This window comes from Neolamprologus multifasciatus, chromosome 19, assembly GCF_963576455.1.
Source record: "Neolamprologus multifasciatus chromosome 19, fNeoMul1.2, whole genome shotgun sequence".
Lineage (NCBI taxonomy): Eukaryota > Metazoa > Chordata > Actinopteri > Cichliformes > Cichlidae > Neolamprologus > Neolamprologus multifasciatus.
The window spans coordinates 9,969,118-9,982,560 of NC_140457.1; the positions used below are offsets into that span (position 1 = coordinate 9,969,118).

At 40.1% G+C, this 13,443-nt stretch overlaps 1 protein-coding gene across 2 annotated transcripts in view; it reads right to left on the reverse strand.

The window, feature by feature from the left end:
• Nucleotides 1-192: 192 nt before the first annotated feature.
• trim9 (tripartite motif containing 9) overlaps nucleotides 193-13,443 on the reverse strand; it is a 49,048-nt gene continuing 35,797 nt past the window's right edge. The window contains exons 6-11 of one of the 2 annotated variants that reach the window (XM_085142843.1): nucleotides 13,097-13,242; nucleotides 9,996-10,134; nucleotides 7,779-7,817; nucleotides 6,477-6,780; nucleotides 5,284-5,446; nucleotides 193-4,602 (exon numbers count right to left, since the gene is read on the reverse strand). In XM_085142843.1, the coding sequence (XP_084998969.1) occupies nucleotides 4,525-4,602; nucleotides 5,284-5,446; nucleotides 6,477-6,780; nucleotides 7,779-7,817; nucleotides 9,996-10,134; nucleotides 13,097-13,242 (869 nt within the window). In that variant the 3' untranslated portion in view covers nucleotides 193-4,524. The remainder of the gene's footprint in view (nucleotides 4,603-5,283; nucleotides 5,447-6,476; nucleotides 6,781-7,778; nucleotides 7,818-9,995; nucleotides 10,135-13,096; nucleotides 13,243-13,443) is intronic. The other variant, XM_085142844.1, reaches the window with a different exon arrangement.

Here is a 13,443-nt window from a genome sequence, read left to right on the forward strand (position 1 = left end):
ACATCTCAGCCTCTTTAACTACCCATTTACCCAACATATCTTAATCCACTCGCTGCTGTTCCTTTTGTTGTATTTTTGCTTTCCTGATGTGCACATCTTCTATTCAGCCTTTTCAGCCTGCACTGAATCTGTCTTGTATGCCTCCCGAATCCTTCATTTAGGTTCTCATATCGACTACATATAACAATAACACATTGTTCACACCTATTTATTGAATATTCACACATACAGAAAACACAGAGGCTCATATTATACTTCAAATCATCAGAATAATAGCAGTAATATGGTAATGATAGACACTGGAACAATCATAGTAATTATACTTTGATAAAATCATAGTAATACATTGATAAAATTCTCCACAGAGATATTTCAGGTTCACCGGAAATAATAATAAGCGATGACATTCCACTTCGGATCAAATGGGGCAAAAAAAAGAATCACTTTGGAGTTGAAATGAGGTCATAATGAAGGTAATACACACACACACATTCACAGGCGCACGCACACACACACACATAGACTGTATGTATGTACATTTGGAGATATAACACCCAGTGTCGCCCAGCGACTGAGTGCAGTCCTTTTAAGAAATAGTTTCCATATTTGGCGAGGCTTTACAGTAGACTTAAATCATCCCCGGGTTAATCTATTTAATGTTGTATAAGTATATATGGCTGGTTTAGAAACAATAAGTGTTACAATCACACACTTTTGAATATCAGCACCCCAAGTGTTCAGTTCAGAAACACAGATTCAGGTCATCTTTTTAAATCAAAGAAGTTTAAATATTCTCACAGAATATTACACAAGTGTGCGCAATCTCACATTAGACATATGGAAAATGTCTCCGATGAACTATTTTGCTGAGTTAAAGCCACATTGTTCACGTGTCCTGGATTCTGAGGTTGTGTAATGCTTTGATAATGGCTGCACTTGTCTGCGTATGATTGAAAAGAAGCTCTCGTCGCTCAGTGACCCACTGCTGAATGCGTTATTTTCCGCTATCATAATTATGGCTGAACAAAGGGTTTACCTTGAAAAGCAGCCAGTTAAATGTTGCATAAATCAAAGCTTGAATTCAGCCTTGGAGCGAAGGCTGTGCAGCTTGCTGAATGCTGCAGTCAGTATACATGCACGTACTCTGTCATACTGTACGTTATATTTTCTTTGTGCAGCCATTTTAGCAGTGCCACATGAATTACAATCACTGTAATTACACGGGACAGGAAAGGAGCAAAAAAATCAAACCTGACTGTGATTTTTCTCCCCAATGCTGTGGTTGTATCAGGAGCAAACATAATCACTGTTTCATTTTGCCCTTTCACAATATAAAAATATGTAGCAGCAGGTGAATTCAGGCATCACGGATGTTACAGATGACTCTGCTGAAGCAACGAATCTAGTTCGTAGCAAAGTTTCATAAATCTTTTGGGTACTGAAGAGGGGGAAAAGGCACACCCATGAAGCTCAAACACAGGATAGCACCTTCTGTGTATGATGTATGTCTCAGGGCTACGATGCTCCAGGAAACTTTACAAGCAACCTGAAGGGGCAGCAGTTCCCTCAAATGGATCATTCTACATTTTGACTTGAGCATTGACTGGCAGCGTCTTGCAGTTGGTTGAATTCTGTAGCTCAGATACATTCATGTTCCTCTCAGGTTGATTTACCTTCTGATGTGAGTTATCAGGCACACTGACCGAAAATTAAATCAGACTAACATAGGAGCTCTGAACAGAATCTCATCATCCTGAAGGTTATGGTGTCCAATGAACTTTGCGGAAGAAAGAATTTGTAGCGTTACTGAACTGTTTGAACTTTCAAGTGTCTTGACCCTCATCGTTAGAAATACAGTACCGACTAAGGTGGGTTGTCTGCCATCAATCCAGCCTTATGTTGTTGAGGGGCTCAGTGTAAAAATCTAGTCTTGAGCTACCCCTCTTTTCTGTATATCTTCCTTGGTTTGGACTCCGGGGAGGTCAGTGACCGATAATTTTCCTGATGATGTGCGACTGATCTGTTGCCAGTCAGATGCTTTCCAGATGGTATTGCATGTTAGATCAAAATCTGCTGGTATCTGCTGTAGAGAGTTTTTTAGGCCTCCCATTTCGTCTTTTGATCTTCCTTTTTCCAATTTCCTTAAATGTTTTAAGGACACACTGCACACCATACCAAGATATGTCACATTTTCAGCTAATAGCTCTTTGGGAAACAACTTCCTGGTTCAAAAATACTATTTTTCATCTGCCAAACTGTGTTATGTTTAAGATATTTCATAGATTTAACTAAAAAATTGGAACAAATGATGCGCTTTGTGACAGGCAACTAGTAACAAATTGCCTAAAAGTGGTTCTTTGTGTAGACACAGCATTGTTTCATCACTTAAGTTAGATGTATTTTAAATTTTTTAGTGATAGGTCAGTGTTGAGAAGCTTAACAAACAAAAAACATTTTTCTCAAAATGGTCAAGTACAAGGGCTCAACTGAAAATGAGTGAAAAAGCAGCAAAGCCTTGAGAAAGTCTGGAGAACTATTGCTTTAAACATCTGGTTCATTGGAAGGAAAATGTAAAGAAATACAGGGGTGGCTCAAGAGCTTTGAATAGTACTGTACATCTGAGTCATGGTATGCATTTTCCAAAACAAACTAATATTTAATTTAACCATAATTTAAGAGAACTTGGAGGCAGCAGGGTTCATATTTTGAGGGAATCAGAGAGGATGCACAGCTGTTTTTTCCCCAGGGGCCCCTAAACCAGTTGAAACTAATCATGATTTAATGTATTAGTAATTGTAGCTAGCTTCTAATAAAATTTGGTGCTAATATAACTTTTTGACTAAAAAAAATGCAAACTAATGTCACTCACCTCAACCTTGTGTGCTTTTTTTAGAGCTTGTTAGCAAGCGTTCACACTTTTGAGCTAAACAAAGTAAACATTATCCCTGCTAAACACAGCATGTTGGCATTTTCTTTGTCATAATGTGATAGTAACATTAGCACTTAGCATGGCTTAATCTTAAATAAATCAAACTGCTGGTCTGACATTGTGGCCCACTGAGGAAGCCAGATGTGATGCCACAAAAACAGCCCAGCGTCTGCTTTCCTCTCCTGTTGCTCTCTAATGAAATTCAACTGAGAAGCTTCCTCAGCACGAAAACAAACTCTGAAGTACATTTTCAAGACGACAAAATGTTTCATTTTTTTTCTGTAACAGCTATGTATCAACTGAAGGAAACATGAAAAACTTTCGTTGAAAAACTCTGAACATCAATAACTTATTTAGCTATACACCTCTTTGTAATAGATCATTTGAATAACAATAATAAAAAACTACCAGTACTCAATCACCTACATTTAAAAAAGCCAGAACTAAGCGAGCTGCTGTAGCACCTTATTCAAACTCACTTCTATATGATATATTAATCCAAAACGCCCTCTTTCCTGTTTTGAGAGCTGCACTGCAGAGAAAGGGTGCATGAAGGCCTCGCTTCCAGGAGTATCTCAGGCTGATACTGTAATATTTCCTTTTTCTTTATACAAACGATACAGAAGGTTCACACAAGCTAAGCCACTAAGAAAAGCGTTTCATTTATACGAACGAGGATATGACAGTGACACGGCTGAGAGTCAGGCTATTGCTCTCGTCCTTGGATCGTTACGGCTGCTGACCCATCTCAACCAATCCTCACACGTTTTCATACACATGACCTCTCTTTCTCCCTCCCTGTAAGTGTGTTCATGAGGAGGAAAAGACATGTTTTTGAAAAAGAAAAGAGAGGGATGAGCATGAAAAATAGGATATATTGAACTGTATGTGGATGGTATGATGGGGGCTCTTTTTTTTTTTTTTCTTATAAACTCATTTACAAAACAACACCACTTTCTTGGCTATCCACTAAATATGAAGCTACAGCCAGATGTGCCTTAGTTTAGCTTTGCATAAAGACAGGAAAAAGGGGAAATGGACAGCCACACTCTATTTAAATATGTATATTTAAATCAAAATATTTTAAAAAAGGTTGAAAGTCGGCGCGCACGCTAGCTTCCTCCCCATTGTTTTCAGTCTTTATGATAAGCTATGTTAAGATGGGCTCCATAATCCAGTCTTGGAAAAACAAAAGCAAAACAAATGAGTGTATTTCCCCAAAATGTCAAACTATTAATTGAAGCCCACATTATAAACACTTTTCTAAAAACATTCCAAGTCCATCAGCTGGGAAATTTTCTTCTTCAACTAACTGGAACACATCATAATATCAAAATACAGGGTACAGACAGCAAAGCACCCTCCATTCTGACAGTGTCCTAAGGATGGACCACGAGTCTGGGGTTTAGGCATGATAAAGGCATGGCTCAGCGCTGGGTGGGACCTCTTCCAGATTGCTTGGGGTCAGTTGGCCAGGAACAAAAGAGAAGGAGAAGGGAAGAAGAAGTTGGCGAGGGTATTAAAGAGTTTCTGACTGGCAGGAGGAACCTCGGGAAAGCTGGGGAGGTTTCCTTAAATCGGATGGTGTTGAGTTTTCAGCACACTGAGCCAGTTGGATCAGCCTCCCCAGGAGTGTAGAAGTCAGGGATGGGTAGACCAGTGTGCAGTGTGACCTAAAGAAAAACACATTTACACACAAATGGGTTACTAAACTAAATCTATTCAATATATTTTTCCTCCTCCAGGGGGAGCTGTGGAACTATTCCCTCAAAGCCTGAACCTATTTTTCTTCCCTTTGGGAGGCATTTTGCTTCCTGGATACAGCACTACAAATGAGAAAACTGACTGGGAGCAAAAAAAGAAATTCAAAGCTTCTCACTGATGTTGACTCTTTGAAGCTTTTTCTCTGTTAAGATTTAATCTCCCGGGGACATATTTGTAAAAGTTAGATAGTTGTAATGAATAATAACTGAACTCATGTGATGCTTTATTAATTCACAAGCAGAATCCTCACTTTCTGTTTGTTGCGGCGCTCCGGCAAAAGACAGAATTAGCAAATTAAACATCATACCCCAGAGCGGCTCAGCACTTCCCCAGCATGAGAACAAATTTAAGACTGAAAGAAGAAAATTAAAATCGAAAGGAAAACTATAAACTTGTTTTCTGTAATACCGTGCAGAGTCAGTTCATTATTTAGTCTCTGCAGTATTTGAATGTAAAAAATATATCAATTTTTACTTAATTTTTCGCCTTTATGCCTCGGTATGAACTGAAGTTTAAGGTTAGAGAGTAAATTCAGTTGGAAACAGATGATTGCAGTTACTTTGGTGCATGCATGGACTGAAATTTTCTACCTGGACGTTTCGGTTGAGGCTGATAGCGGGGTAGTAAGCGCCCTCCAAGCCTTCGAATGCCACTGGGCCCTGCTGCTCATCGTTCACGAGGAAGATGAGAAGCCCACGTGTAAAGTCCAGCAGCACTCCTATTGTAGCTCCTTTAGTGATGCCACCGTCTGTCCTGTGTGGGCACAGGAAAAAAACAAAGAATAACCGTGTTATTAATTTACCATGGTAACCCTCCATTTCTGAGCCTAGATTTTCCATCAAAACATGGTAAAAAAAAAAAAATAAAATCTAGCAGTGACTTATTTTAAGTCTTTGTCACTTTAGAGTCTGGATTCTTTCCACCCTGTTAATCATATTATCAGTCCTCATATTTATCATTTAGCATCTAACACTACTACTACTACTACTACTAATAAAAAAGTAACTACACCATGATCACATTGACCACATTTAAAAGCTATTTAAACATTCATTTACAGATGACAGACAGACATTTCGGTTGCTAGGATCAGAATTTGGCTTAAACAACATGAAATCGTGGTTTGGTCAGTCTGGTTGTATTATGTTAGTGTTTGGTATGTTTAGTTGGCACACTTTAGGCCCCAAAGTACAAACTGAGCATCAATTGAATGGCACAGCCTACGCAAGTATCGTTAGAGCCCATGTACATCCTTTTATGGTCAAAGTATACCTATCTAATGATGGCTGCTTCTGGCAAGTTAACATAGAACGTCAAATCATCTCAATCTGAACACGGCGAAGAGTTCACCATACTTAAACAGTCTTCAGAGTCACCAGATCTCAATCCAACAGATCATCTTTAAGACAAATCTGCAGACACAGTGTGACGCTATCATGCCAATATTGTCCAGAATCTCTGGACAATGTTTCCTTCTTGCAAAAAGGAATCTTTTTTTAAGTGAAGCATTTTCCTGCACCTACAGTAATCTTATGCTAGAAGTAAACTTTATTTTACTTAGTGGCCTTTTATCCTGTGTTATGACAGGACAGTTGAAAATTGACAGGGAAGCTTGGGGCAGATTTAAACCCAGGCCTCTGCAACAAGCTTAATAAGTAAAACTGGTGTCCCTTTTCTAAACACTATTATACTGTACATGTAAAAGCAGAAGACTTCCATTTGTGATCGAAGAAATTACATCTGCATTAGTATATGGACAATCACTTGTCACTTTCTTTATTACCTATTGGTGTGCGAGTTGTTGTTCATGAACCAGGAGCGGTTATTGTCCACATACATGGCCCAGGCTTTGTCATCCTTCCCTAGCATCACATCCTTCAGGACGTCACTCCGAGCGATGCCGAAGGCTGGGTCAGGGTGGTTGTCATAGCGGTCAACGGTCATTTCCCAGTAATGAACACCTCGAGAGAAAGCAGTGTTCCCCAAGACCACTCGGTCATCATAGCTGTTGCACGTCACCGTCAGGTTGTCGTTGGAGAAGATGATGTCAGGGTGAGCGGACGCCGGGTCAAAGGTGAACCAAGCAACTGCACAAAGGGAAATGCCTACCATTAGGTTTTTAGTGTTAATAATATCAGCGACTGCAAGATGAGAGGCAATGATCATGATTTTACAAACACCACATAAAACCAGAAGGTAAAGGTTAGATGAGGTGAAGTTACACTGTAAAAATATCTGAATGGAGGGAACAGTAATAATATGAAAGACAAGAAGAAGACTTACTATCATTGTTATGATCAAACACGATTAATAATACCTAAACTATATACTTATACTACATAACTTAATCTATAACTTAATAAGCTTAACCACTTTTAGATAATCAAACTTGTGTCAAACAGTCTGCAAATCTTAACCGGTTCCTGCACGGAAAAGTAGATTAGTTTGATAATTATGGGTAAGGAAATTGTTAATAAAATAAAACTTAACTTTAAAATACATAACTAGAAACTTCTAATAGTTATTATAGTAAGAGGTCAGTTCACCCAAACAAGAAAGGTTAAAGACTCTGTGTGGATGTTCATTTAGACTGTGAACTCAAGCTTGCTTGAGCCATCTGATAACCTCCACTATCAGAGCAGACTCTGCTGTGTTGGTCTACATAAGTTAAATTTGTATTGTATTTAGGTGAACTGCTCCTTTTCTCTATTACAACACATTGCTTTTAAACTTCTTAAACCACATGCTAATGATAAATTTGCAATACTGCTTGACTCACTGCTGAAAGACACAGTAACAGATCTCTATGCAGGAAGGTAAACAGGCGGGCTTTTGCTGGGCTCCAGTGGACCTGCTTTTACTGGTGTCACCGTGTGCAGCGACGTTCCATTACACTGCTTTATTTCCCGAAGGAAATAAAGCAAAGACATTTATTACAGGCTTGTATTGCACGTTTAATAAGTGCAGCCCACAGAGGAGCAAACTGCCCACCTGCTGGATTGAGTGTGAAGACCTCATTGATGAAACAAGCAATGGCCTGAAGGGGATCAGAGCAGAAACAGTGTGCAAGGAGAGTCATCCATACCTGTGCCTATAGACTGAATATCACATGGAGGGAGTCCAGCTAAAATGTGAAATGGTGGGGGGAGTGAAGAAGAAAAGAGGGAAAAGAAAAGAGGAAGAGGAGGAGAGCAAAGCGAAGCAGTGAAGCAGAGGGGTGGGAAGGGCGGTGGAGAGGGTAAAAAGCAGATTTGATCAGGGATCCTGGTTCAGCTCAGTGGACATAAGACCAGAGGAGATCCCCAAAATGAAAACAAAAGAGCTCCTAGAAACAAACCACTGCAGACTTAGAAGGAACAATGAAGGAACAATGAACAATTGTTCTCAATAAGAAAAATAAGAAAAGGACAATCTGATTTGGAAGAAGGGTGCAACAACACTGAAAACGTCTGAGTGGTTAGATCACTTTGTACGCCTCCAACAGCTGCTGAGTGCTTTCTGTGTCAGGTAGGGAGGCTGTCTGGGCCTTTCAGGTCCACTGATGGATGACAAGCTTCCCCGTCTATGCAGATCACCATTTAACTAATGGTAAAGCCGGCACATGGGTGGATTATACACAATCCAGCTGCTCCTCGAGGCCCCTGGGCTAAAAGGCGCAAAACACACCCTCAAACATAATTCACATCCTGCTGCTGCCCATTGGATGAAAATCTTGTGTTTTGGAAGCCTTTACCGTGATCATTTATTGTACTGCGTGAAATATAAAACAACAGAGGCTTTTTTCCGGATCTTTCAAATCCCTTTGAAACTAACTAACTCAAAAAATCTTGCTTCAGTCTGAAGAATATCAAAGAAAGCAGATTTTCTCTGCAGACTTAATATATAATATAATGTAAATACAGCATAATAATGAAAATATAAGGGTTTAACCAAGCAGCAGCAGGTTATGATTTCTTTAGATTCTCTGGAGTTAAATCAAGATTTCTCTGGTGTAAACTCCCAAATGTAGAAAGAAATGTAACTGAACTGTGATAATCAGTAAAAAAAAAAAGTAAGTAAGCCATTAGATTATATTACAAATGTTGTTAGAAACACCTGCCAGCTGTTTGCCAGCACACAGATCTTCATTGCACATTAACTACAACCATAGTGGTAACTACCCTTTTTTATGTACATATAAAACACTTTGAAAATAATTCACTGTAACATTTCAGCTTATAATAATATCAATGGAAATACAGCCAACAGGATAAGATCATGCAAGAAAAGTGTCGGCATATTTGGTGAAGATGTCAGCTGCACCTGAGGAACAAAAACATGAAGACAAACATGTGGGTGTTAAAAATGCTGAAAATATTCGCCTCTAAGAATGAATCTTGGTGGTTTGTAGAGCATCATAATTTCCAGCCTTTTAAAAAAAAATGTTATAATGCTGTAATATAAACCTCCTCTAATTCATTTCCCCCACTTGTCATGGGAGCTACCAGTTCTTATATCATTAAGAACATCAGCAGTATTCTTTCTGTCAGCCGTGCTTCTCACCTCTTTAACTGCCAACACACATCTGCTCATTATGCCCCTAATTAGCTCCCCTTGTAGCTATACCGACTGGCTTTTGGCTCCTGCCTGTTACTGCCTTACAGACACCTTTGCACGCCTGCCCAGCTCCATTTGCTTTTCTCGCTTTGTTTCTTTGCTCTTGCCACCTGCTGGTATAGCTCGTTTTGAGCTGGCAGCATACGAGCCCGTTACCTGCAACATGGATATTTATGATATTGATTTGATAATGATATTTTGCCTAGCAAGCAATCTTGGTGTTTATTTTAAAGATCAAGCTACAAACTGAGCAGGACATTTTACAGCGTGGTAATGACAGACTTAAAATAAAGGGGAAACGGCGAAATCTTCATGGAAGTGAAGCAAAAGTATCTGAACAGTAGTAAGAGCATTTGTAGCCAGAGGCTGCTCGACCGGTGGTGCACCCAACCTGGTTGGAAATTAAAATCACCAATAAAAGATGGCAGCGCTTCAGTGTCCCACTGTGCAAGGACGTGCTGATGGTTTGACCATCTTTATTTATTGTGTATAATAAAAACCTAATTGCCAATGTTCTCTGGTGAACAAACTGTTTAAATGGAGACGTTGCAATTTCTCGTTATTTATCGTCTGACCTATACAATACACTGCGCTCTTAAAAAAAACAAAACACCAATTCATACTTGAGTCTTTGCTCTTTCTGGATTCACAGTGATTTAGATTTACAGTGAAAACAAGAGGAAGAAGGAGATGAGGCTCAACGTACTCTCAGAGGTCTGCATGATCAGTGTCTTGCTGTACTGGCCCACTCCGCTGGCATTGAAGGCCTTCACCCTGGACTTGTACGTGCTGTTGAAGTGGAGCCCGTCCACTGTGCAGATGGTCTCCGTCCCCACGTACACTTCCTGTAAAGACACACAGTGCTTCCTGTTATGCTGGCAGATGCATCAAGTGCGTAACTATGACACCAAAGAGAGTCCATTTCTTCTGGAGGAGTGTCCCATTTGAATTTGGTGGAGAGGGTAATAAGAGAGAATGCGAACTTGTACAACTGAACGTGGGCACGGCAGCCCACACTTGAGTATAAATAGACATGGGGACACAACTCGCCAGGCTCGGCGTGGAGCTGCGTAGGTGTGACTCAGTGAATCAGAGAATAAAGGAGGAAGAGAAAACTTCCCTCAGAATTTTTTGGCATAGTGCTGCATCAGATGCAGGTACAGCATACAAGGATTTTAGTTTATATTATAGAGACGCACAGACCAGATGGCAAATTAATATTTAAAAACACACACACACACACACACACACACAAACCCCAAACCAAATCATCACAGACGCTGCAAAACATTCGCCACGACTCTCGTCTTGGTGCGTTTGTGTTGACGATCACACGCTAACACAAAAAGTCTCCAGGCTGTAATACAATTTGGCAATGGCTCCCTACCAATTAGCAGTTAGCAGATACAGTTTGTGAATCAGTTGGCAGATTGGATGCGAATGCTCACCATGTTACTCCACACTTGTAATTAAGAAACAGACAATTACAGAACACGAAAAGAACTTGAAGGGTGAACGACTACGACCAGCTGCTTTTAGCTTACAGTCTGCATTTAGGATGCAAGTGTCTGCTTTTCATAAGTTTGAAAAACAAAACAAAACCGGATACGTTAAGAAATAGCTGCTATCCATTTCCAGTCTCCTTACAAACCACTGAGCAACGCAACAGCTTCACAGTCAGAATCTGCGAGGGATCTCTGCACAGCAGGGATGAAAAAGTCCAATATTTTTTGAGTTAAAAGCTCTAGTTACTGCTGCCGGGGGTGTGCGAAATACTTTAATTATGCTGCACCAGCTGCCATAATGAATATAATGGACATAGTGCTTCTTTTTTTGGAGTAATGAGAGGATGCTGACAGAAAGTGCAGACTAGAATATCGAAGATGAGATGTTTGTGTGTGTGTGTGTGCGGTTGGCCTTCGGGGATTTGCAGGCTGCTTTTTATTGGCTTGTGTTCTTTTTATTAAAGGAGACCTATTACACTCATTTCCGACTCCATATGTCCCAGCTCTGCATGATTCACAGTTTAAAAAGTCATTATTGATGTTATATCTGGGCATCAGCCTCTGTCTGAAACAGAGGGTTTGAAAGTGGGTGGGGCTTCTCTGCTCACAGCTAGAGTGTTGTGCCCAGGATAGCCATATTAGGAAACATGCTCCCACTGACATCATACAGGGCCAAGAACAGAAAAAAAGAACTGTGAGAACCATTTTTTGGGTCTGATCTCGTCATCCAAAAGCTGTAATAGTAAAGAGAATGGCTGTGCCATATCACACTGTCCGTGTTAACATTGGTATAAACTTTTAAATGGTATCAGCGTCCTGTGACAACATCAATGATATATCAACAACACAAGCCCAGACATGTCTGCAAGCAAGAGCAGGCCATCATTACCCCTCCCCACTCTGACTGCTTTATCACCTCTTTATGTGTTTGTGTTAATATTCAACATTTGTTGTTTTTTTCGCTTGGGTTCTGGGTTAAATTATGCTTCTTTTTAAGATTTAGTCACTGCATATTTCCGTTTAATTTAAGTAAATATATATATTCTGTTAAATGCCATTAACTGTCTGAACCTCGAGCTGGTTCATGACAAATATTTATAAAGGTGCAGCCCCAAATAACTTCATCATCTATCATCAGAACTATAATTTGCTTGGAATATCGTGATATAGTTTTGAGGCTATGTCACCCACCTCTAAACAGACAAGTCCCCTTTTAGAAACAAATATACTGCTTAAACCAATGCAACACCTAAATCACAGAAGGAATTCGGTGAACAAAATACTGAAGTTGGAAATTTTTACTGACTTTTATTGAGGATTTTGTTTTGTTTTTAATTAAGCAGCGCACATTTATTTCCCTAGATTACATATTGGAGAATATATATAGAGGAAGATATGAGGAGCACTTTTATCTCTCTTAATTTGCTCTCTTTAAATGGAGACTCATACTACTAAAGAAGAAGATTTTGTTTTCCCCTCTCTTCTTCTTCTTCTGTTTTTAATTAAACAAAGCTTTCTTGCCTGCTTACAAAGTTTTTAAAAGTGTGAGCCTCAGGGCTATGTTGAAATAAAACCACATTTATTCCGCAAACCAAGTAACATGACTCATTTGTTTCCAACTCCGCGAGTACTAATAAAGTACTTGCCTTGGCGCTGCATCCTGTATGTTAATATCACTTTTAGGAAGCCTCCCAGATTGATTGTTGCGAGAATCAACAGGCCTACTATACGGAGGTTTAGAATTCAGACACAGATATGCTTTGCCTTTGTACCCAGGGAATGGCTCAGGAGGTATAAGTTGCTGTTGTAACAAAGCAGGGGCTTCAGTGAATAGAAGCTTGGGGAGTATCTTATAGGATGGATTACATGCTAAACCTCTGTGAGAGTATGACGACTGCTTTGATGCCGGATCACGCTTCCTACAGGATCATCCTAGCGGTGGTACAAATGTTTCCTCCTGACGCCGTGTCATTCAGCGCCTTGTTACGCTGCGTCACGTGACGTGCTCTGTACGACTGTCACACATTAACTTGAGTGATTTCAGCTACAAAAACCTGCTGCCACATTCCCCTGGCTGAGCTGGTGTCCTCCCTGGTATCAAATGATGGAGTCTTTGCCCAGACAGAAGAAAGCATGTCACGTAAAAGTGATTTATACTCTAGCTGGTCTTGTTTTTCACTTTTTGTTTTGGGATCTAAATGTAAATATCACAAAAGTTCTCATTTAAAGAAAATTACTGCTGAAGAAGACAGATAAATTCCAGCCTGCAGGGACAAAACAGTACCTGCACAAGGAAACCTACCCTGAATGGCCCCCCGTTTCCATCGTCCAGCTCTAGGATGTATCCTTCCACGGCGATGGTGGAGAGTGGTGGCTGTTTCCATGACAATGTGGCGCTGTTGTTCTGAGTGCAGCATTCCTCCAGCTGGAGCATGGGAGCTGCTGGGACTAAGAAAGGGACAAACGAGGCCAGATTACAGCCCACAGAGGTATGAAGAGACACACACTCACTCCCCAAGTGGATATAACTCTGCATTACAGCAAAAACAACTTTTATATGTATGAAAGGGCACATAGTGAGGGCCTTATAATGTAAGAGTGTAAAAGTTTTAGATAGAATTTTGCACATTTAAGTAGAGCAAACAGTGG